This window comes from Bos indicus, chromosome 28 (assembly GCF_029378745.1).
Source record: "Bos indicus isolate NIAB-ARS_2022 breed Sahiwal x Tharparkar chromosome 28, NIAB-ARS_B.indTharparkar_mat_pri_1.0, whole genome shotgun sequence".
NCBI classification, from domain to species: Eukaryota; Metazoa; Chordata; class Mammalia; order Artiodactyla; family Bovidae; genus Bos; species Bos indicus.
This window is the reverse complement of record NC_091787.1, coordinates 44,398,826-44,422,204: the sequence shown is the minus strand read 5'-3', so window position 1 is coordinate 44,422,204 and position 23,379 is coordinate 44,398,826. Positions and strand designations below refer to the sequence as shown.

The 23,379-nt window shown below is 49.1% G+C and overlaps 1 protein-coding gene across 10 annotated transcripts in view; it reads right to left on the bottom strand.

Moving 5' to 3' along the window:
* The window catches only part of MARCHF8 (membrane associated ring-CH-type finger 8), a 111,723-nt gene continuing 88,344 nt past the window's right edge, over positions 1–23,379 (bottom strand). For 9 of the 10 annotated variants that reach the window (XM_019954047.2, XM_070782088.1, XM_070782085.1 and 6 more), the window contains 5 exons: positions 10,557–10,639; positions 9,488–10,330; positions 7,894–8,074; positions 4,480–4,627; positions 1–3,632 (listed from right to left, as the gene is read on the bottom strand). In XM_019954047.2, the coding sequence (XP_019809606.2) occupies positions 3,328–3,632; positions 4,480–4,627; positions 7,894–8,074; positions 9,488–10,330; positions 10,557–10,639 (1,560 nt within the window). In that variant the 3' untranslated portion in view covers positions 1–3,327. The remainder of the gene's footprint in view (positions 3,633–4,479; positions 4,628–7,893; positions 8,075–9,487; positions 10,331–10,556; positions 10,640–23,379) is intronic. The other variant, XM_019954045.2, reaches the window with a different exon arrangement.

Sequence of the window (23,379 nt, the reverse complement as noted above, 5' to 3'; positions counted from 1 at the left end):
TCCTTTTTAAAGAAATGCTTTATTGCTGCAATTAGACACTCCGTGTATAGTACAAACACCCCCCCACCCATACAGAGAATTATTCAAGCAGTAATACTGAGAAACAGTGACCATACACAAAATGATACAAAACTAGACATTTAGATAACTAGAAAGTTTCCAAGTCGAGGAAAACTTCAAGTGTGAAGTGCCTGTTAGAAACCACACCACGTATGCCAGTGTAAATTTGGTCTTTATTAACAATCAACATCCTACAAACATTGCATCTGAATAGGTGATGAGTTGCACAGTTTCATTACTTTCAAAACAAAGACAGACGCTTTTGTTTCCCTATGTTTCAGTCTTTCCTTGGGCTAGAGACAGAAGCTGCAAACTTCAGATCAGATGCAAGAGAGAAAGTATCTCAAAAGTGTGTTTGCGTCAGGCGAAATCCACGCCATCGTGGACCTTTATCCTGTGTGCCCCAGCCTCCTCCGGCTCCAGGGCCGACCACCGGTCAGGGGGGCAGCTCTACACGAGGCTTTCGGACCTGCCCAGCTGCCCGGGGCCTGTATGTCTGTAGCTAGGTTAGGGCACAGCTGCAGGTTTTGAAACTGGACCCATAAGATTGAAAAGAGTGGACCGAAGCAAAAAAAAAAAAGCAAGAGACCGTACAGGTCTGGAGGATGAAGCCACCTTTTATAATTTTCAGTGAAATTTTAAACTCAGCCACAAAAGCGCTTCAGTGGGACTACAGTTTGAGGGGAAGCAGAGGCCGAGTCAGAGACGGTTGGCTGGCGACACCCCAGGCTGCTTCCCTCTCCCCCTCGCCTGGCGTTCAGATTCCAGCCCTCCGGGCCCTGAGACCTGCAAGCTTACCCCGCGTTTCTATCATTTGTTCAGTCAGGTGCCAAACGATGAAGAAATGGGGAATGATTAACTCTTCAAAGCAACGCCCGGCAGATCCACAGCCCCACTAGGTGGCAGCACAGCGCCGCTTCACCGGCCTCGCACCTCAGGGTGGGTCCCTGCGGGCGGGGGTGGGGATTAGTTGGGGGTCAAAGGTGGTCAACAGACCCTGTGAGGGCAGAAAACGGCAATGGGTAAGCTGTGTGTGTGCCAACCCAGGAAAGAAAAGGAGAACGTGGGGCTGACCATCCACAGGCAGAGGCCTTTAGGAGCTTGGCTGGAGGTGACGGGATGGTGTGAGCGCGCTTCCCGTGAGAGCCTGGGTGGGCCATGGGAGCAACGTAACGGTGCTGGTTATGAAGCCACCTCTGCCACAGGTGGGGCACCAGCCACACTGGCTGGGATGTCCTGGGGCCACCCCCACCTGAGCACACTCTCCTCTCTATCAGAAGTCTCCGTGCTTTTCAGGGACAGCGCAGGGAGCTCCACTGTGGGAAGGGGAATGGTGCCCACTCAGAAATCCAGTATTCCCTGACGACTCACCTGCCATCAAGAGGGACAAGGGGCCTTGCCCGGGCAGTTCCTAAAGGGCGCCGGCAAGGCAGACCTGGGATGTGGCTCTCCTGAGCAGACTGCCTGTAGCTATTCGGTGTCCCCAGGCTGGGAGGGGGCGTAGGTAATTGCACTTTGGGGCACAGTGAGCACAGGCACGCGCTGGATGTGGCCTGGGAGGCGGAGAGGGCGAGCGGACCTATTTCCAGGGTGAGCTATGGCTGGATAGCACCTGCCAGGCCAGAGGAGCCATGGCAGGGCAAAGCCCTCCCCCGAGGCTTTCAAAACAAACCACTTCACGCTGAAATGCAGAGGAATCGTCTTCTGTTTGCTCCTTACTCTTGACAGGCTGGATCAAACACCTGAGGCTCAGAGGATGGAGGGCAGGACCCGGGGCCTCCACCCAAGACATCCAGAGAGCTGCCCGGAGAGTAAGTGCCTGGGCACACTCATCTCACACTGCAGAACTCCCTGGGCTGTTTTTCTGGAGTTGACTCTCTTTTGCCTGGTATGATGAAACTGGTCTTTAAAAACAGAATTTTAAGCAGACCTTTTTAAAGGTACAAAGGCCATTTGATGGTAGTGATTTTGGTTTTATGAAAAAATGGTACAGGAGATAATCCCTGACAACAGAATGGACTGAGAGCAGGGCCAGGGGTTCAGCCCAGTTAAGGCGGCAAATGGGCAGGGCTGTGGCTGGGAGCGGGACGCGGTGGGCCGTGGCAGTCTCTGCTCAGTCCTGGCCCTCAGCCAGAGGCAGCCCATCTGCCTCTCTGCCCCGGGCAGCGGCCCACGGAAGGTGCCAGGAGCACGGGCCCCTGAAAGCGCCTTCAGCGCGCGCCCCAGCTGGGCGACACATGCCTGCTTCTTCAGTGTGAAGTCAGCACAAACCGGAGAGCTCTGTCTGTAAAGGAATAGGTTTTAAATATTCCGTTTTGTTCTGATACCTCAACTTCCTTTCATTTAGATCTCATGAACCCTTCTTCTTCAGGACTGACAAAAAAAAAAAACGTTTAGGGCAGCCCTGTGACATGAAGACTTGTCATAAAACAGGCTTAAAACCACAAGATAACGCTCGAACTGCCTGCCATTTACCATCCATTCATCCCACAAAATGTTACGAAAAATGCCTCCGACCTGTTTGTTCTGCTTTACAAGTCCCTTTTATGGACACAGAGTAGAATCACATTTCTTAGCATATATAAGGCAAAAAGGGCTTCAGACCTATTACAGTGTGAAGGAGACAATCAGGGTCACGAAAGGAAGGTTTCTAAATGAGACGTCCTTTCCAATGTCAATCCTGCGTGACACACACATCACAAAATAAAGCTTCTCTTTTTGTAAAGTGCTTTGCTTTGCTTAGTGAATCACTCACCACCACGCACAGAGCACCACGGCCCGTCTGCTTGGGAACTGTGGCAGTGGCAGCCTCCCCGGGCCCTGTTTAGTGGTGGAGAAGCCTCTCCGCAGGGCTGGTCCTCCCCAACAGTTCAGCTAGTGGGCGGGAGGTGGGGCCTGCCGACCAGAAGAGGTGCGGCAGGGCCAGGTGCCGCCTGCTCCCATTCTCCCCTCAGCTCTGGCATCTTGCTCTCTCATCCTGCTCAAGGCTACGAGCCAGAACCCAGCCAGCACCCCATCATGGGGCCACAGGCTCATCCACCCTCCCTTCCTGTAGACTCGCTGGCAGAAGCAGAACCCAGCCAGGCACAGCTGACATGAGGGTTTTCCAGGAGAGTCACTAAGGAGGGTTTAGAAAAAAGAGAAGCCATTAAAAATAGTCACCTGCCCAGCCTATGCTATTAAAGGACGTAAGAAAATGCATACAGTGGCAGTAAACAATTTCCCTCAGCTGTTCTCAGCTGTCCAGGAGCTACAGCCTCCGTGCCATCAGACGTGAATGATCTCTGCTCCAGTGTCTTCAGGCTCTGTGCAACAAGAAGAGTTCGTATCGGAATGACAGACTCCACGTCCATCTTTACTTTCAAAGTTGGGCTCTGGTAGTGCAGGTTTTTCAAAAATGTTCCTTTTGCTTGTTTCTGGACAGTTTTGGACATAGATTACTCTGTTATAAGCCTTGAGTCTCCTCCATAACTGTACGTACACTTTGCACTGAACGTACATGAATAGAAGTCCACCGGTAAAACCAATGGCCACAACCACCAACTTAGTCCAAAAGGGCCACTCTAGGATTCCTGGAAGGGAAAAAACCCGATTAGCCTATCAGCACCCTGGTGGCTCAGACGGTGAAGCGTCTGCCTACAATGCGGGAGACCCGGGTTCAATCCCTGGTTTGGGAAGATCCCCTGGAGAAGGAAATGGCAATCCACTCCAGTACTGTTGCCTGGAAAACCCCATGGACAGAGGAGCCTGGTAGGCTGCAGTCCACGGGGTCGCAAAGAGTCAGACACGACTGAGCAACTTCACTTTCACTTTCAGACCTTATTTAAGATGTGAAATAAATAAAACACAGTTTCTGAACCTGTCCTAGCCGCAGATTCTTAACTCATCAAATGCAGTTTTGTGGAGGAGGCATGGACGAGCTCGTCCAGGCCCTGTCATCCTGTGCTTCCAGGGGCATTCGTGGAATTCTCTCCATGATTCGATCTCTCCTAACTGGGGTTTTTTTTTTTTTTTTTCCTTTTTTTAAAAGATTTTTTTTTTTAATATGAACCATTTCTAAAGACTTTTTATTGAATTTGTTACAATACTGTTTCTACTTTATGTTTTGCTTCCTGGCCACAAGGCATGCAGGATCTTAGCTCCCTGACCAGGGATCGAACCTGTGCCCCCTGCATTGGAAGGCAAAGTCTTAACCACTGGATTGCCAGGGAAATCCCGACTGGGTTATACAAAGTACCACCACAGCACAAGAAACATCCAAAAAGGACGTACGGTGCATCATAATGGATACCTCCCTCCAGAAGCCCAGACATTGGAGGTCAGACTTGGAAATCAACCTGGAGTAATACCCCAATCCTAAGATCCACTGTGCCATTCAGGATACCCTGGCTGGGCACACCTTTCGTTCTGACCACGTACCTGTTGCCTGCCCCTGCCTGATCTCCTCAGCAGTGCGGTCGATGAGCACGTACAAGGACCAGACCACACAGGTGATGGCAATGACGTGGAAGGTCACGGAGCACATGATCTTCCTGCGCTCGCTGGACGTCATCTGCAGCTTCTCCCACTGAAAAGACAGCACACAGACGTGAGGCTCAGGCTCCCAGGCCTCAGGGGCTACCCTGGGGTGAGAGCTTTGTTGATGGTAAGACTGGCTTCCCTCCCCACTACCCCTCACCCAAGCTAGATGAATTTCCCCAGACACTGAGTCATTCCCTTTAAACCACGTGGCTTCAACCAGGTACCAGGCTCTGGTATTCTGTCGACAGCCAACTTTCTATGCAATGAAGAGAAGCCGGGATCGAGATGATCTATGAATCACCACCAGCAATCCGGTCCCCCTGGCTGCTTATTCCTGCAAGCAGGCATTCACTGGCTTGATAAAAAGATTTTATGGTTTTGGTCCAGATGAAAACAGCATGTTGGGCCAAGACCCGGGTGGCACGCTTTTGTTTCCGTGAGCTGCTGACTGGCGTGAGTGAGGGGAAGAGGGGGCGGATGGCACCACAGCACGCTAGCAGATGGGCAGGCACTATGGAGTGGAGGTGATGGCGGCGGGCGCTCACTCTTTGGTCCTCTGCTACTTTGGCAGCAACACCGTGAAATCGATGCTAAGAGTTCCTGGCACAAGCAGTCTGTCCCAGTCCCATCTCCTCTAGGAGCTCATTGATTTACTCCAAATAGCCAGATTTTCTTTTTCATTTACTGGTTTCCGAATCAGCAGAAAGCACAAAAAGGTAGAGAAAAAAACGAGTGTGAGCACTGCACATGCCCTGTTGGCCCCAGCCACAGCCTTTCCAGATGGTTCTATGCAGGACAAGCTGAAAGCAGAGCCTTGGGGACCACCTGTATTGGCCACAGTGCCCTAAGACTCGCTCGAGGGATCAGGATGGAGTAAGGTACCTGATAAATGATAAGGCTTTTGTGGGGAAGAGCATTTTTTTTTAAGTAGCTTGGGCCTGCCTTCTCTAACATCTAGACTGCTTTCTGCTGCGGTGTGATAGCGTATCTTCACTTGGTTTCCCTCCTAAAACACTCCCCTGAGTTCCTAAGATACACTTAGTTTCAGCCTTCGTCCTTCTCTGAAATGCTCGCCCACCTTTAGGTGGGTGCTTTCCTCTGGAGACAATGCGAGCCCTTTAGACTCCTTCACTTTCCCTCTAAGTCCGAGTGATCTTTCAAGAACTGCTTCAACACCAAACATTCTATGGTGCTGCCCCACTCTGCTTCCCCGGCATTTCAATCCACAACGAACACTTCCTTCCTGAATATCTGACCCGCGCTCTCCCTGGAAGTTGGCGTTGTATTGGCACATCAAGTGCTACTACCTGATTATGTGATTCTCCCTGCAATTTACGTATTAAAGTTCTGAGATAAGAACAAGCCTTTTATTCTTCCAAACAAAACCTCTCCATGTGCTGGGCACAAAAACACATAGAGCAGCCAGTCTTTACACAGGAGGGGAGTGCCAGAGAGGCTCCTCTCAGCGAAAGCAAGGACACGAGGCCTGACGAGAGTTGTGCTTCACGTAATGCCCATGCGTCCCTTCTTTCCCATCTGCCCCCACCTCCTATCTAGCAAATATTTGTCACAAGCGTATAAAAATACATTTACTGCATCAGGCTGTGCTTCGTGCAGGAGAGGCACTCATCTCCGCAATGTGGTCTTAATTAGAGGCAAGGCCTGGATAGTTAACACACGTGAAGTCTAATACTGACTAAGACTTCACAGAATGGTGTGTGATCCAGGGCCAAACGACTGATACAGACGAGCAAGCAGTCTTAGATTCAAGGAAAAAGAAAACATGATGACTGAACGGTCAGAAAGAGCCTCTTCCTGCGAGGAGGGACTTGGAAATCAGCACCAGTAACACGAATGTACACACTGGCCTCCACTTCCAAAGGAAGTGGACCCAAGTCAGCCTCGGCCCACCCAGTCCCAAGTGCTGACTCCAGGGGCTCATCTCTGCGAGACTGAGCTGCCGGGAGCAGGCATATTGCATATTGAGTGCAGCACTTTCCACAGCATCCTCTTTCAGGATCTGGAATAGCTCAACTGGAATTCTATCACTGCCGGGAGCCAGCGTGAGGAGCTCCACCCATGACAAAGGTCATGAGGAAGGAGGCTCGGCAAAGGCGGGATCGAGCCTCAGGAGTCCCCCTGGAAATTCTCGAGCAGAGTCTGCCTACTTTCTGCTTTGTGCTTTCACCTACCCCTCTGACTTTACGGGGGGCTGTCCCCCACTACCTCTCTCTGAAAAAAGAGTTAGCTTACAGCTCCAGTTAATAATTCCTGCGTGTGACAGTGTTTCAACCTACAAACTCCTTTGGAAGTCCTCTAGCCTGCCTGAATAGGTTTTTCCGGCCTCATGTGATTGTTCAGAGCCTCCCAACTGTGAGAGGCAGGAGATGTTCTAAACTGTCTAAACACAGATTCCTTTGAGTAGTTAAAAGATTGATTAGAAATTGTATTGGTGAAGGGATTTTCACTTGTTGGGCCAATGTTTGCTGCTAAGTTTCCATATCCCTTACCTGCTGTGTCCCTGGCAGTGTATTGATTAATTGGTTTAAGTAGTAGCTTTAATGTTTGTAACCTTGGACCCTTGAGTTAATTCTTTTCTTGATTGAGCCCACCCCACCTTTGCCCTATAGGAATGCAGCTTTGTTCAATGATTTTTGGAGGCTGGTGCCTGACTTTGGAATAATCACCTTTAGAGAAAAATAAGTTTCTTAAAATGTTAACAGGCCTCCTGGCCAGAACATGATGTAATTCACCTGAACTTTTGCATATGATAAGTTTGAAAGCCTGGCTTTGATTAGGACCAGGAGCTGCTGTCCTTGCATGACTCCACTCCTTCCCCCATTATCCTCTATGCATAACTTAAGGTATAAAACTACTTTGGAAAATAAAGTGCGGGCCTTGTTCACCGAAACTTGGTCTCCCCATGTCGCTCTCTCTCCCAAATTCTGGCTGAGTCTCCATCTGGAGCGCAGAACCCGCCATGCTTGCTAAATATGCCTGGGCTTCTAAGATCCGACCGGGAAGGCCTCAGTGTCTCCTCTCCTTTGGGAGAACGGAAGGACGCCTGTGGCCTACGTAAGTGGTGCAAACTTCTTGTCTTGAAGTTTTATTGGTCTCCCGCGTAAACCAAGCTACTCAGCCTCTTTTCTCCACTGAATTTTCCTACTGAGCTATCCTCATCCTATTACTCTTTATATCTTTGATAAATATTTAAATAAATAGATCGCCTATGCCATCTCTCCTTCGAATACCCTGGATCAGCCGGGGCTGGTCCCCGGCACTGAGCCACTGCCGAGGGCGGCCTGCACGCACTTTTCTCAACGGCTTCAGCTTGGTCTCCATGATGAACTCGTACTTGCACAGCTCGCAGCAGCGCGTGTCGGAGCTCTTGATCCACTGCTGCAGGCAGGTCTGGTGCACGAAGTGGAGGCTCCCTGTGCAGCGGCAGGGCGTGATCAGAGGGCTCTCGTCATCCCCTTCACAGTGACAGATCCTGCGGCGGAAGCAAAGTCGGTCCTTACAAGCAGGGCCACACGACAGGGAAGACGACGCTTCAGTGGAAGGTCAGTCCACCCAAGGAAAATGTTCAGAAATAAACATCACAAAATGACTATAAGCACAAAAACATACAAACACAAAAGAAAACAGCTACTGCAAACTAAGACTTTCTAGCTTACCGCACCAACATGGAAAGTCTGGATGGCATTTGGCATCAGAGAGGAAAAAATGATATAAGAAATGACAAAGCAGTCATTTTCAGTAAGACTTTAGAATTTCACTAATAGGCAATGTGGAAGCATCTTCCAGAACTTATGACGTTAAAATAATCAGAGGTAAAATTCCTGTGTAAAACAAAACCACACTCTACCTTTCAAAAATACCAGGAACTTGGAATGATGAACACTGCTTGTCAGCTATAATCACTGACCTCACCTTCACACACCACACTACATATTCCCGTCCTCTATCAGCAAGTAAACAGAGAAACCACAGAGCTTCTCCTGGACCTGAAAAACCATTATAAGATACTTCCATTTCATTTCTTTTTCAGGACCACTCAGCAATGAGTGAGAAATTTAAATCATTATTTCTAAGGGTGCATGCAGCAGGTGTAGGCACTAACCTCAAGAAACTGAACAGACTGAGAAACAGAAGGGCCTTTTCCAGCAGCTGGAGAGCAGGTAGGGATACCTGGCCTAAAAGGAGCTGGGCTCTGGCCCAGCCCAGGCTCTCAGCTGTTTGTGTCTATGAGGGCGGCATCTGACCCAGCTGTTGAAAGAAATGATGATAGCTGATCCTGAGGAGGGGACGCTGTGGAAAGGTCAGAATGGGGAAGAAGGCTAAGAGTGGCGGCAAAAGGGATTCTGAAAGCTTCTGGGGGCCTGACAAGGAAGCTACACCCGGGAAGATAAAGCTGAGAAGTGGCTGAGGACCTGGGCAGAGGTGGCTGCATCCAAGTTAAAGAGAAGGGAGGAAGCAGCTGCTGGAGAACAGCCCTTCCCCCACATGTGGTGCTGCAGGTGGAGCAGGGGGCCAAAACGAGGCCCGGAGGGGAAGCCAGCACTTAACATCTAGACCATCGAGCTGGAAGACTGGAGGTACTATTCCTTCTTCCACTTTCTTTATGCAAACGCTACTTATTTTTGGTTGAGAAGAGTCAGCTTGGCCTTTAATATGTGTAGCTTCTTCATCTTTTACCATCTATGAGACTATCTTGGGGACCCATGTCATAGAAATTGGATTTTCAAATGAATCAATAATCTATTCCTCTGGAGAAAAACTATTAATCTGTAATTGTGTACAACTGTCTATACATTCTCCGGAAACTTCACATATTAAAGCAAGATGAGGCCGTGGAGCTACGGGGAGCAGAGGTGGCCAGGATGCTGGTTCTCAGCAAACCAACCTGCAGGCATCCCCTGCTGTGGACACAGGGGAGAGGCGGGGGCCCTTTTCAGAGGTGGGGGAAGGACAGTCCAGGTCACTGTCCTTCTCCGCGGAGCAGAGGGGCGCCCGCAGCAGCCTGCTCCTCAGCTTTGCAGACGTGCTGTCCTCAAAGACGTCGTCATCACCCATCTCATCGGAGCAGAAGCCGGTGCTCCCGGCCAGCCTGCTGGAGGACTTGGCGGGCTGCGGACTGCTGGCACGGCTCTCCAGCTCATGGAAACGGTGCAGGCTGCTGCTGCTCGAGCCGCGCGAGAGTGAGAGCAGGTACCGCAGCAGCCTCCGGCTTCGGGACAAGGCCTCGCCATCCACATTCTCGTCCAGAAGCAGGACATGTGTGCCCCCCTTGCTGGCTCCTGCCTCTGAGGCTGCTGAACGATTGGCAGAAAGGGATGAAACACAAGAATGTTTGGAACTGCCCAGGGCTTTGCGATTCAGTATTCTTTCTCTCTGGTGGAACCTGTTGGTTCTGAGACATGGGTCCTGAGGGAGTACCAATTTCCCTTCAGAGCAGGTTCTCTCCACATAGTCAAAATTTTCCAAGGCATCCCGGGCGTTCTCACCCACATCATTTAGGGATTTTGAGAACTTTAGCGTTCTTCTGGCTCTGGTATTCTTAGTAGGCTTCAAGGCCTGGACCCACTCTGAACCATAGGAGTTTCTCTTTGACGCCTGCGCTGTGTCTTGACAGACAACTGTCACAGTGAGCCCTTGGGTCAGAGGACTCTGGCAGGGAGGAGCTTTCAAGACAACAGCAGATGGCACGGGACTGTGGTGACAACACTCAGAAAACACTGCACTGGAACTGCATGCAGAGAACAGTGGGATAAAAGCACAGAAAGTAAAACAATATTAAAAGAGAACAGACATCAAAGTGAAGAAATGAGACTCGCATGGTAACCTGGTGAGCACATAGCACATAAAACCAGGCTGACTGTTTAGAGCAGAGGCATATGGAGAATCAAGAATCTGCAGACATTAACGCGTGTCCCCAGGATGCACACGAGCCACGGTAGCGTGCAGAGTGTTACCTGCAGATGTCCTGATTGGAGGGCGTGACAGAAGTGCGAGGGAAGGAGGACACTGGAGCCGACGCCACCGAGGAGCCCCCAGCCTGCAATACACAGCTCTGGTCAGTGTTTAGGAGGAGCCAGGGGACCACGAACACCACCTCCTGAATGGCGCTGGGCCTGCTGCTGCCCACGGCTCAGTGAACCGTGCTCGTGTTAGGTCCCTACGAGCCAAGGCAAGAACAGAACAAGCAGCATTCTTCTTTTCTCAGATGAAGGTAAAACTGTAGTCAAGAATATCTGAGAGCGTGGAGCAGCAGCATCCACCTTGTATGGATTCAATGGGCATTCATCTTCTAAGCAGCTAAACTGAAATTACTCGTACAGAAGCCGAGAAACCGAGCACCACAGGTACACGCAAACACAAAAGGACCGCGAGGCGCCTTCCCTGCGGCCTTACTTCCCCCAGCTGGCACTCTCTACCCCCGTGTCTGGGGCCATCCTGTGCCCTGCGGCCTTACTCGCCCGGCCGGCGCTCTCTACCCCTGTGTCTGGGGCCATCCTTGTGGAGGTTGGCAGGACACAACAGCCCTCACCACTTGGCAGTGGGTCCATGAACCCCCAAGCCCCTGCCAGCGCTCCTTACACAGAGGGGAGACTCCCTGAACTGCCAAACTTAGAGAAAAGATCCGGGAGGGTGAGGAAGTTCATGGTGGGAAGAGAAGCAGAGGAGAGAAATAGAACAGGGAGTACAGCTGAGCTGAGGCTGCAGGACGACTGTTCTGGGCGTCCCCCAACATCTACTCCAGCCCCTGCGGGGCACCTGCGAGGCCTCATCAAGACTGAATCCTGAGATTCCTCGGCCCCCGCAGCGGCACGTGCACTCTTCCCTCCTCAGGATAGCTATTCTGAGGGAGCAGCTGCTCCGTGCAACCTCAGGGGCCACACAGAGACAGCACTGAGTCTGTTACCAGTCTGACAGCAAGCCAGCATGTCCTCCCCACCCGCCCCAGGCCCTGTCCCTTGATTCTGGAAAGCCCCACTCTTGCAAAGTGTTGCCCCCGGGGCACGCTCTCATCCCAGCACTGCAGCTAAGGAACCCCTGACTTGCAACACCAACCCCCCTGCCTGGCATGTGCATCAGCCTGGACAGAACCAGAGAGAACCGGCGCTCTGCCTGAGGTGTTCATTGCACAGTGACTCCTGTTCCTCAACACGGAGATGAAACCATCGTAAACCCAAGTCAACCTTGGATTTGACTTGATCCGTGAAGTTACACGTTATCATGGCACGTGTGTATGCCAAAATTACGTGGCATTACTCAACAATCATATCTTCTGAGTCACCAAAGAATCCACATTTATTTTCTAAAAGCATTTCTGGTCAAAATTCTTAAGAATCTAACGTTTATTTGGAGCCAGAAAAATGACATTCCCCCAAATGACCTTGCACTACTTGGTTACGATTCTTTCTAAAACAAGAGGTGTCGGGGGGGGCTCAGGGGGGCTCTCAACACTTTGCTACTACATTCCCGTTGCATGAGCTACCCACTGCCCACACCCCACTTTCTCCTGTGCCCTCCTCCCAGACAGCTGTCAGAGGCTCCTCTATTCTCCCGAAATGGGAACAGGGAGCCTTTACTGTTACATCACAGGGAGATGGGCCAAGGAGGGCCACACTAACGTCCCTAGCTCCTACAATCGGCCAGGTCTCTGATATTCAGTCCCAACCCTACTCTGAGATGGACAGCCTCCTGGAACTTCTCGCTCCCTTCTTTAATCTGTGAGGGTGACCAGTTTTGTTCAGCATCTGTAGGCGGGGCCAAAACCCAGTCACGGTGTACAGCATGAGCCTCCGCAAGCAGACCTGGGGGGAAGGGAGGACAGGAAGGTCGGTTCGCGCCCTGTGCCCTCACACACCTCCCTGGGCCCTCAGATCTGCTTCCTCGAGGTTGCTGGGTCAAGCTGAGTCGCTCAGACTAAGGCAGAGAAGGAAGCGCCCGCCCCATGTGAGGATCGGCCAAGTGTGTGCTCATCCAGACGCAAGGCAAAGTCTTGTTATCTCCTTCCCTGTTGCATGCTGAGGCCTGGAGCCTCATGAAACACACATACTGTCTGATTCTGCAGAGAAGGCAGACCCTGTGAAAGGAGAGTCGGGTCTCATCTGCAGAACGCGATGCTCCCAGGGTCAGTGTCCTTGAGAGGAGGCAGGAGTCAGATGGGAAGCTGGAATCAAGACAGATGCTCTCTTACTACTATTCTGAACCTCGAGTAATTCACACGAGAAAGGGGCATCCAGGGGAACAAGGCACACCATCCCAGGCCCTGAAGGGGGCACGGCTTAGCAGCAGGAGGGAAGAGCCTCAGGGCGGAGCGAAAGCCTGCACTGAGGAGGAGGCCAGACTGCCACCCCCCCTGATGTCCGCCACCCTTCCCGTGAGCCTCCTGTCTCAGGCGTGCCACGGGGACTCCCACAGTCGTGTCTGCACTTGCAGCGGCCCTGCCACCCGGCTCCGTCTGCTCAGCACACAGGATCAGCTCCGGCCGCCTCTATCTGTGCCCCTACGCTCACTCCATCCTCTCCGATCCCACAAAGGACAGCACAAGATGCTCTGCTCTCAGCAGGCAATATCCAAGCCTCAGCAAGCCTCCCTCTAGCAGAGGCAAACTCTCCGTTCTTATGAGATCAGGAGGTTATGGGAAAACTGTTGATTTACATACATACAAACCAACAAATGCCTTATCCTTCTCAAGAGCAAGAAAATGAGCAAGACTCACGGGGCCATCACAGCCCCATTCCTTCCATTAGCAGCTAGAGAAGAGCACGTGGTGAAGGTCAGGACCAGGCCTCCTGCAGAATGATCGCCGAGCACAGTGACAGCATCTTTCAAGAGCTCAACTTGTTGCTGATACCAGGCTGAGTAAAATCTATCAACCTACCCACAAGGATTTAATGGCGACAATGAAATGAGGAAGACAGCTTCAAACACAGTTCCAGGGTCCGACCAGGGGGGTCTAGGTAAGTTAAGCGGCTGCAGTCCCCTATCAGACGCTCAGCCAAGAGCTACCTAGCCCCTCCGGACAGCAACAGCGAGTGGGGTGACATGTGGGAGGTTGTGGGGCAGTGCTGGCTTAAGGGAGAAGGAGACTGTGCCCCACACAACACAGGGAACATACTTTCCCCTCCTCGAGGGAGGATCAGGCCACACACGACTCTGCAGTTACTGATAAGAGGTGTGAATGTTCATAATGAGAACATTCAAATGTGTTGAGAAAACTGAAGCCCTCTGTTCCTGAAGTTCTTTGTTGGTTCTCAAACAAGAGACACTCCAGTCACGAAAAAGAATGTAAAGCAATCTCACTGCAAAAAAATTTTCATAAAAATCCCCTTTTTTTCAGATGTTGTAATCAATTATGCCCAAACAAACCTCTGGATTCTGTCTAGGCCTGAATCCCGGTTGCTCTTATTTCTTAGGAATGACAAGTTTGTTTTGCTGTTCTCAAGTCACTTAATGGTGGCTTTTCTATCAACTCACTGTTCCAAATGATTTTATCAAGGCTGCCAAGCACTTATAGCCAACAGAAAACTTTCCACATATCCCTGGTAGAAGTTGGCATGCCCCCCACCTCTGTTTCCCTTTAAGAGGACAAAGCACCACTGGGGCGCCTGTCAAAACAGACTCTCCAAGTAGCGTCCTCGGTCGCTGGAAGGAACTCAGCAACGTGGCGCTGGAGAGGACTTCCTTCCTGCGGGACGCCAACTGCACCTTCCCTCACCTTAACCTTCCCCACCGGCTTTTTGCTTCACTTCCTTCCCTTGCTCCTTTTACTACACTACTTTCCAACCTCCCTCTCGGCCACTTCCTCCTCCTTCTCTATTGCAGAACTTCACTGGGCCCTTCTGCGTTTACCAGCAAAGCTATTTTTAATACATTTTGTGCTCTCCTAAAAGTGAATCTGTCCACCTGATTTTCATCACCAGGTGTAGGGCCACAGGAAATGGTCTTGTTGGGCCTGTCTGCTTTTTAAGCCAGGAGGAACTTGAGGAAGGACTATAGAAGGAGATACAGAGAGCATGTGTTTACAACGGATCTCAAATTATAGCATATCAAGCAATGACTTAATAAAAAAAATGGGAAAGGAAATACAGACAGCTCTTACAACATAAGAGCTTAGCCTTTCTCACAATGAGAAATACAAATTAAAGCTCAAATGAGAAATGCCTTCATCATTAACAAGAGTTTTTAAAAAAATCAAATACCCACGTTGGCAAAAGTATGAGCTAACAATCACTCTCACACATTGTGTGAAAGCAACCCGGTAACCCTCCCCCTAAGATGGAGATTTGGCAATTTCACTCAGAATTACAAATGCATGTGCTGTGTCCCAGCAACCCTTCTTTTAAGAATTCATCTTTACACATATGCAAGAAAAGGTTTGTACAAAACTGTCTGGGAGCAGAGGGCTGACAAGTCATGACTTGTGGGCTTGGACATGAATGTCAATAGTAGTATAACAAGTCACTGCACTACTGTATTTCTACCAAAAAACAAAAACCCAAACATCAAAATGAATGTTGTAAGAGCCATGTATATTTCCTCCTTTAGAAGAATATGGCTAAATTAAGAAAGCATGTTACATTGTCAGCATAGAGATTTCAGAAGTGAAGAGTTCTGACAGCTACCAAGAGAGAGGTTTTTCCTCTGCAAAGATGGCATTCGCCACCTGTATCAGATTGTTATTATCCTGTTAACAAATTACCACACACTTAGTGGCTGAAAACCACAAGTTTGTCATCTGGCCCACAGCGCAATGGGACCTCTGCTCAGGGCCTCCCTTCTCTGCGGAGGCTCTGGGGAAGAACGCACTCCCACGTCCATTCAGGCCGCTGGCAGAAGGCAGTTCCCAGCAGCTTTAGGACTGAGGACCCATTTACTTTCTGGCTGTCAGCCAGGGGCTGCCTGCATTCCCCATCCATCCTTCCCCATCTTCAAGCCCACTCTTGCTTCTAGTCTCTGCCCCCAGGCAGGGAAAGCTCTCTGCCTTTAAGAGCTCACATGATTCCTTTACAATGATCTTGTCAGCAATATCTCTCATCACACTGACAAGCTTCGGGCATCAGAGTGGGACATCTTGGGGTGGGTTGGGGGGTGGCACTTCAGAAATTCTGCTTACCAGACCACCTTACCTTTACTTTCTGCTCAGGAAATTACTAAATGCTTCTGCCCTCCTGCCCTCAAAGCAGGAGACAGAGATCGGGTCCTTACTACCACTCAGCAGGTCTGACTTCAAATAATAAAACCAAATAGCATCTCACTTGGTGTTTAGACACTGCAACGTACAAACTGAGGCAGCATTTCAGCGAACTTTCTGCTCAGCACAGAAGTTTCTCCATGAAAAGAAATGTTTCATTCTGAGAGATTCTTGATTTCTAAAAATAAACACCCAGTTGTATTCAACTTCCAAGATGATCTACAGTTAAAGGACAGGCCAGTTCTGTGGCTGCTCTGATAAATACATGTTGACTCCTGACCAAGGGCTGTGCCAAGAATGAGCTTTCTCAATAGCAATTAATTAAAACTGACCATTAAAAAAGTCAATATAGAATATGTACAATATAGAATTCATGGAGGAGAGTGTACTGAATTCTAAAATGATTTCCATTACAAATGACTCTCAGTATTGTCTGGTGAGTAGCACAAACACTGAATTCTTTTTTTTGGTGGCCTTTTAGAGAGGGTTGGAATTACGTGAATAACAATATATCCCCAGCATAATGAGGGGCCTATGTCACAGCACTGCTAGAGGGAAAGCAGCAGCTGAAGGGGCTCTGCCACGGCCCATCTCACAAAGCAGGTCTTTAAGCTACTGTTGGGAAACTTGCAAATATAACTTGTTTTCAATAAATTACATTGAAGGCAATAGTTTCTGAGCAAAGATGGATTCACATTCCCAGAAGCTCCAATTGTAACCATATAAAGATCCCCAAGTCATCAGAGATCAAATTGCCAACATTCGTTGGATCATAGAAAAAGCAAGAGAGTTTCAGAAAAACATCTATTTCTGCTTTATTGACTATGCCAAAGCCTTTGACTGTGTGGATCACAACAAACTGGAAAAATCTTAAAAAGATGGGAATACCAGACCACCTGACCTGCCTCCTGAGAAATCTGTATGCAGGTCAAGAAGCAACAGTTAGAACTGGACATGGAACAACAGACTGGTTCTAAATAGGAAAAGGAGTACATCAAGGCTGTATATTGTCACCCTGCTTATTTAATTTATATGCAGAGTACATCATGAGAAATGCTGGGCTGGAAGAAGCACAAGCTGGAATCAAGATTGCCGGGAGAAATATCAATAACCTCAGATATGCAGATGACACCACCCTTATGGCAGAAAGTGAAGAGGAACTAAAGAGCCTCTTGATGAAACTGAAAGAGGAGAGTGAAAATGTTGGCTTAAAACTCAACATTCAGAAAACGAAGACGATGGCATCCGGTCCCATCACCTCATGGCAAATAGATGGGGAAACAGTGGAAACAGTGACGGACTTCACTTTTGGCTCCAAAATCCCTGCAGGTGGTGACTCAGCCATGAAATTAAAAGACGCTTGCTCCTTGGAAGGAAAGCTATGACCAACCTAGAGAGCATATTAAAAAGCAGAGACATTACTTTGCCAACAAAGCTCTGTCTAGTCAAAGCTGTGGTTTTTCCAGGAGTCATGTATGGATGTGAGAGTTGGACTATAAGGAAAACTGAGCACCAAAGAATTGATGCTCTTGAACTGTGGAGCTGAAGAAAACTCTTGAGAGTCCCTTGGACCGCAAGATCCAACCAGTCCATCCTAAAGGAAATCAATCCTGAATATTCAGTGGAAGGCCTGATGCTGAAGCTGAAACTCCAATACTTTGGCCACCTGATGCGAAGAACTGACTCATTTGAAAAGATCATGTTAGTGGTAAAGATTAAATGCGGGAGGAAAAGGGGACAACAGAGGATGAGATGGTTGCATGGCATCACCGACTCAAAGGACATGAGTTTGAGTAAGCTCCAGGAGTTGGTGATGGACAGGGAAGCGTGGCATGCTATAGTCCATGAAATCACAAAGAGCTGGACACGATGGAGCGACTGAACTGAACAGAATTCACCAGAAATACCATGGTAGAAGGGCTGGGTTTCTGAGTCATTTACTACTCAAAAGGACCCTTTACTACTACAGACTTCTTTTAAATATTTAACTTTTCAAATATAACTGAAATACATTTTTATTTCCAAAAATTCTTGGAGAAAATTCTGAGGTGGTAGCAAAAGCAGTGGCTTTTGACTCCAAAGTCCTCAGTCTGTGTGTGTTCTGGGGCCACCTGGCTAAGCACACCACCTCCCAAGAGCACACCACTCGGCACAGGAATTTAATCCTACGAGGGTCTTATAAAATCAGAGATGCAGAAATGTGACACACCATTCTTGGAAAGCCCCCACTGAGGAGAAGGCTTCCAGCTATACTCCTAGCTGCTGCTCGCTGGTCTGCAGAGTGAACTTTCAGGTGTTTCTGCGATGAACTGCCCCGTTCCAACAGGCTACCACTGTCCACTCACAGGGGATGAAAAGTTTCTGCTCAGGCTACTCACCTGGCAGGTAAACCTTTGCCCTGGGAAATGCAACTGAGAGGAACTCGGAGACAAGATGAACTCAAACTTAATACTAAGGCTCTTCCTCTAAAGCCAACATGTTAGGTAACAAATGAAATCAGTAATCTCTTTAAGCACATGCCCTCCCTGACCCAAAATCTAAAAGAATATTCAGAGACCTGCCTGAAACCCCACTGCTGCCTCAACATCCCAGGCCCCGCCTCCGTCTCTGCTCTGCGACTCTGCGCCAGCCTCCACCTAGAATCTCACCCACTCCTGCCTCCTCCTGGGGTGCTCTCACACCCCACCCAGCATGACTGGCCCTTCCTCGGCTTCCTCCCCAAAAAAGGCTTTCCACACCTATTATTCACTATCTGTGCACCCTGTTCACTTCTTCCCTGGCACTGTCAAGGTTTATAAGAAGATGTTACAGAACAACACGTTCGTTCAGAAGTCGCTGCTGTTTAGTCCTGCATGGCGCCTTGCACACAGGACGTGTTCAATGAACACTCGTTGAATGAATAAAACAAGGACACTCTGGAGCAACTGCATCTCTGTTAATATGTCTAAAACAGAGGTTCTCCAACTAGTTGGTCTCAGGGTCACTTTACACATTGAAAGAAAAAAAGAAAAACCAATGAGAGCCCCAAAGAGCGTGTGTTTATGTAGGTTACATCAACCAAAGGTTAGAAACTCCCCAACACAAGACTACCAGCTCACATGCTGCTAGTGACAGACAGAAGATACCATCTTGCATGCCACTCAGACTCTGGAAACTCCACTGTACACGTGTGAGACAGCGAGAGTAACAAAAGCAAATCATGTCTTCAAATTATTAGGAAACCAGTTTTAGCCTGGCCCCTTATTCTGCCAGGGGGTCCAGAACAAAACTGAAAGCTGCTGGTCTAAAGCTTTAACCAAAGACTCAACTGTGACAAATCAGGAGGAAGAACGAGAAAACAGAGTCAGTCAATTTGGCAAAAGGAGAGCCAAAGAGCAAGACATTGACCACGGAGCGTCATCAGGACCCAAAGTGAGGCTACATGGTATTCATGATACACATTAAGCAGGCTGTCACCTCTTGACGCCATTAACCCTGCCAATTCATTCTCCTTGTTTCTATTGAATGAAATAAGTACACTGTCTTTGAGATAGCTGCTTTCTTCAGTATAAATTGAGAAAGGCACATCTGCCTTATACTTAACCCACAGGTCTGAGTAAACTGTCTGTCACTAGTTAACTGTGTATTCAGAAACAGAGAGAAGGAGAACTTGATTGTGACAATCAAATCAAGGTGTGTGGCTAGCGAGTCGCCACCCTAAGGCTGTGTTTACATCTGACATGTGACATTCTGCTCCTCCTCATTCCTAGCTAATGGCAACACTAACAGGAAAATATTCAAGAGCTCTAGGCAAGCTCTGCTTGCCAAACAACAGAACAGCTATAATTTTAAGTGTTCATTACATATGTCCAATCTGACTTCTCCCCAGGAATACGCGATTAACCAGAGGCAGGCACATGATTCTTGAGATACTTGAATAACATTACGCAGAGCTCTAAAATATTCCGCTGGGTACGAGCCTTCGGAAACTGCTGGAGCTCAGTCGCCTCACCTGGCTGCAGGGAGGAGGCGGCACACGTGCTCCAGGCTTCTTGAGACGGCTTGCCGCCGCCATCTCCCTGTGGGAAGCACTACTCGTTGTGAACTTGCTCAAGAAATTGTGTCACCTGGACCAAATCCAGTTCCCAGAGTTGAATGAGAATGCTTCCCTCGGGGTAAGCTAATGCCGCGTCTGGGCGCTGCACTGTCCTGCAGATAACTCTCCCAGAGAGGTGTCAGCAGAGGCTCAAGGAAGCACAGCCCCCACAGTGAACCCGGCCTAAGCTGATGCCTTGTATCTGAAAAAATTTCATTTGGACAGAGTGAATTCAAGCCTCCTCAAGGAATCCCAATCTTCCTCTAAAGGATTTCTGGTCAAAGTACAGTGGTCCTCAGGGCTTCTCTGGTGGCTCAGTGGTAAAGAATCTGCCTGCCCATGCAGAAGACGCAGGTCCAATCCCTGGGTCTGGAAGATCCCCTGGAGAAGGCAAAGGCAACCCACTCCAGTATTCGTGGCTGGGAAATCCCATGGACAGAGGAGACTGGCGGGCTCAGTCTATGAGGTCACAAAGAGTCAGTCACGACTTAGCGATTAAACAACAACATGCCAAGTCGCTTCAGTCGTGTCTGACTCTGTGACCCAACGGAAGCAGCCCGCCAGTTTCCTCTGTCCATGGGATTCTCCAGGCAAGAATACTGGAGTGGGTTGCCATGCCCTCCTCCAGGGGATCTTTCTGACCCAGGGATCGAACCCACTTCTGTCTCCTGCACTGACAGGTGGGTTCTTTACCACTAGCACCACCGGGAAGCCTCACCAACAGTGGTCCTCACCGGAACAGCCCCAGCCAACACGGCCCCAGGGTTTACAGGCGCCTACAACTGGATGTCCAGGAGAGCCATCACTCCTACTGACTAAGACTGCAAATACCTTCCTTTTATCTCTACCTAAAGCACTGGATTTCCCAAGGAGGTGACAAACCAGTTTTCTACTACAGTTTAACCCCATCCTGGCCAGCTCCTTTCAACCCTTTAAGTCCTGTTGTAAGCATCCCCTCCTCAGCCAGACCTTCCCTGAGCAGCCCTTCCAACTCTGGTGCCTCATAATTTTGTACCTTAGCCCCTTTTCTTTCCCATTCATGATTCTGCCTAAAGGTATTTTATGGACATCTGCTTATTCCTCTCTCCTCTGTTTAGCTCAGCATTCAAAGCATAATGTCTGGCACAGAGTTATGTGCAGACAAAATCTGAACTCATGTAATACTCCTAAACACCACACTGGGCCTCCTTGTACACCTGACACTTGAGGGTACTTTATGCCAGGTGATGAGACAGCTTGCAGGTGGGGGGCAGTAATGGTACAATACCCCTGGACAGGGAGTCAGGTCACCTCACCCTTACATGGCAGGCCTTCCAGGAGCAACCTCTGTGACCACCTGAGTCCCCCGGAAGGCCACGTCAGTACCTGGGCACATCCCCCCACCAGCTCGCGCTCCAAGTAACCCAGGAGTGATGGCCATCAGTCAGAGGCTGCCCATCACTCCGAGAGCAGAGACCCACCTCACGCCCTCCCTTCTCTCCAACACAAAGCCTCCCAAATCCCACTGCCTGTCAGAGCTCTAGTTCACAAAGGGCAGAATCAGCACCAGTGGTGGTTGACAGAATAAGAGTTTAGGCGACATAACGAAGAACATTTTGTAAGCTTTTTAAACGGAGTGTAACGCAGACTGCACGTGACTGACTGACATGAGCACAGGCCAGCCTGAAACCCGGGCACAGGCCGAGTCGGCAGGAAGCGTCTCTTGACAAAAACAAAACCTCAGGCAGCATAACCTGTCCATAGACTGACCTCCCCTTGTATCTTCTAGTTCAAGGGTAGGAAGCATCTGCTTAAGTATATCTGCCACACTGAAGACAGGCGTTTTACATGTCTTGGCCTCAAAGTAGCCTCAAATAACAGGCTTGTTTTATAAACAGAACAAGCAAGAGCTGCATTCTCAAAAGCAAGTGTCATAGCAGCCCCGCCCTCTGTTCTTCAGCCCCATTTAACTTGCTCATCCCTAACATCCTTACAGAGAAGGCACTGGCACCCCACTCCAGTACTCTTGCCTGGAAAATCCCATGAACGGAGGGGCTTGGTGGGCTGCAGTCCATGGGGTCGCTAAGAGTCAGACACGACTGAGCAACTTCACTTTGACTTTTCACTTTCATGCATTGGAGAAGGAAATGGCAACCCACTCCAGTGTTCTTGCCTGGAGAATCCCAGGGACGGGGGAGCCTGGAGGGCTGCAGTCTATGGGGTTGCACAGAGTCGGACACGACTGAAGTGACTTAGCAGCAGCAGCAACATACTTAAGGAAGCTTTTGCAACAAAATTTCGTGCTGAGATCACTGCGAAGTTAGCTGTGTGCGCAAACAATACTCCCCACTTCCGAAGTTTTCTTTTGATCCCAGTGAAGTGTGCAGGAATTCCTGCTGTTGAAATGCAAGAAGCCCAAATCTCCTTTCTGAACTATGGAAAAAAAGCTTTGGGCTTTCACAGTTCTTCATTAACTCTGAAGTAACACTATAATTAAAAAACAAAGTTAAAGTCGCTCAGTGGTGTCTGACTCTTTGCAACCCCATAGACTGTACAGTCCATGGCATTCTCCAGGCTGGTACACTGCAGCGGGTAGCCTTTCCCTTCTCCAGGAGATCTTCCCAACCCAGGAATGGAACCCAGGTCTCCCACATTGCAGGCGGATTCTTTACCATCTGAGCCACATGGGAAGCCCAAGAATACTGGAGTGGGTAGCCTATCCCTTCTCCAGATCTTCCAGACCCAGGAACTGAACCGGGGTCTCCTGCATTGCAGGTGGATTCTTTACCAACTGGGCTATCAGGGAAGCTATACCTCAATTAAAAAATACATTATTGTTAAAAAATGCTAACCATCACCTGAGCTTGATTCAGCAAATCACAGTAGTAACATCAAAGACCACCAATCACAGATCACCATAACAAATACAATAATAGTAACGAAAAAGCTTGAAATATTTGGAGAATTACCAAACTGTGACACAGAGACAAGTGAGCAAATGCTGTTGGAAAAACGGTGCTGATTGACTGCCTCGAAGCAAGGTTGCCACAAACCTTCAATTTATAAAAAATGCAACATTTGAAAAGTGTAATAAAGTGAAATGCAATAAAACAAAGCCTGCCTGCAATTCTTCAATCAGGAGTGAAATAATAAGAAGACTGTCCCGATCCAATCAACTGAAGGTCTCCAGGGTTGAACCAAGTTTAGCAAGAGTCACTTTATTTATTGACTCACAACATTGAGGAAGCCGCCACAACATTCTGGCAAACGTTATCGCTAAGACTCACAACAAGCCTGAAGGTCGCATTGTTATCCTAATTTTACTCCTCAAAAAATTAAAGTTCAGAGGAGTATCCCTACTCAAAGTCACATGGCTGGTAAACCTTTGTTCACCTTACCCTAAAACCCTCACCAAGTAGCTTAGAAGGCCCACACCCCAGGTCTGTGTCAAGCCCATAAAATGTTCCTCTAGACACTGTTGCAGAGTTGTGTCTAGAGAAACATTTTGGACAGCTCCTTCAACAAGTCATAGGTCAAA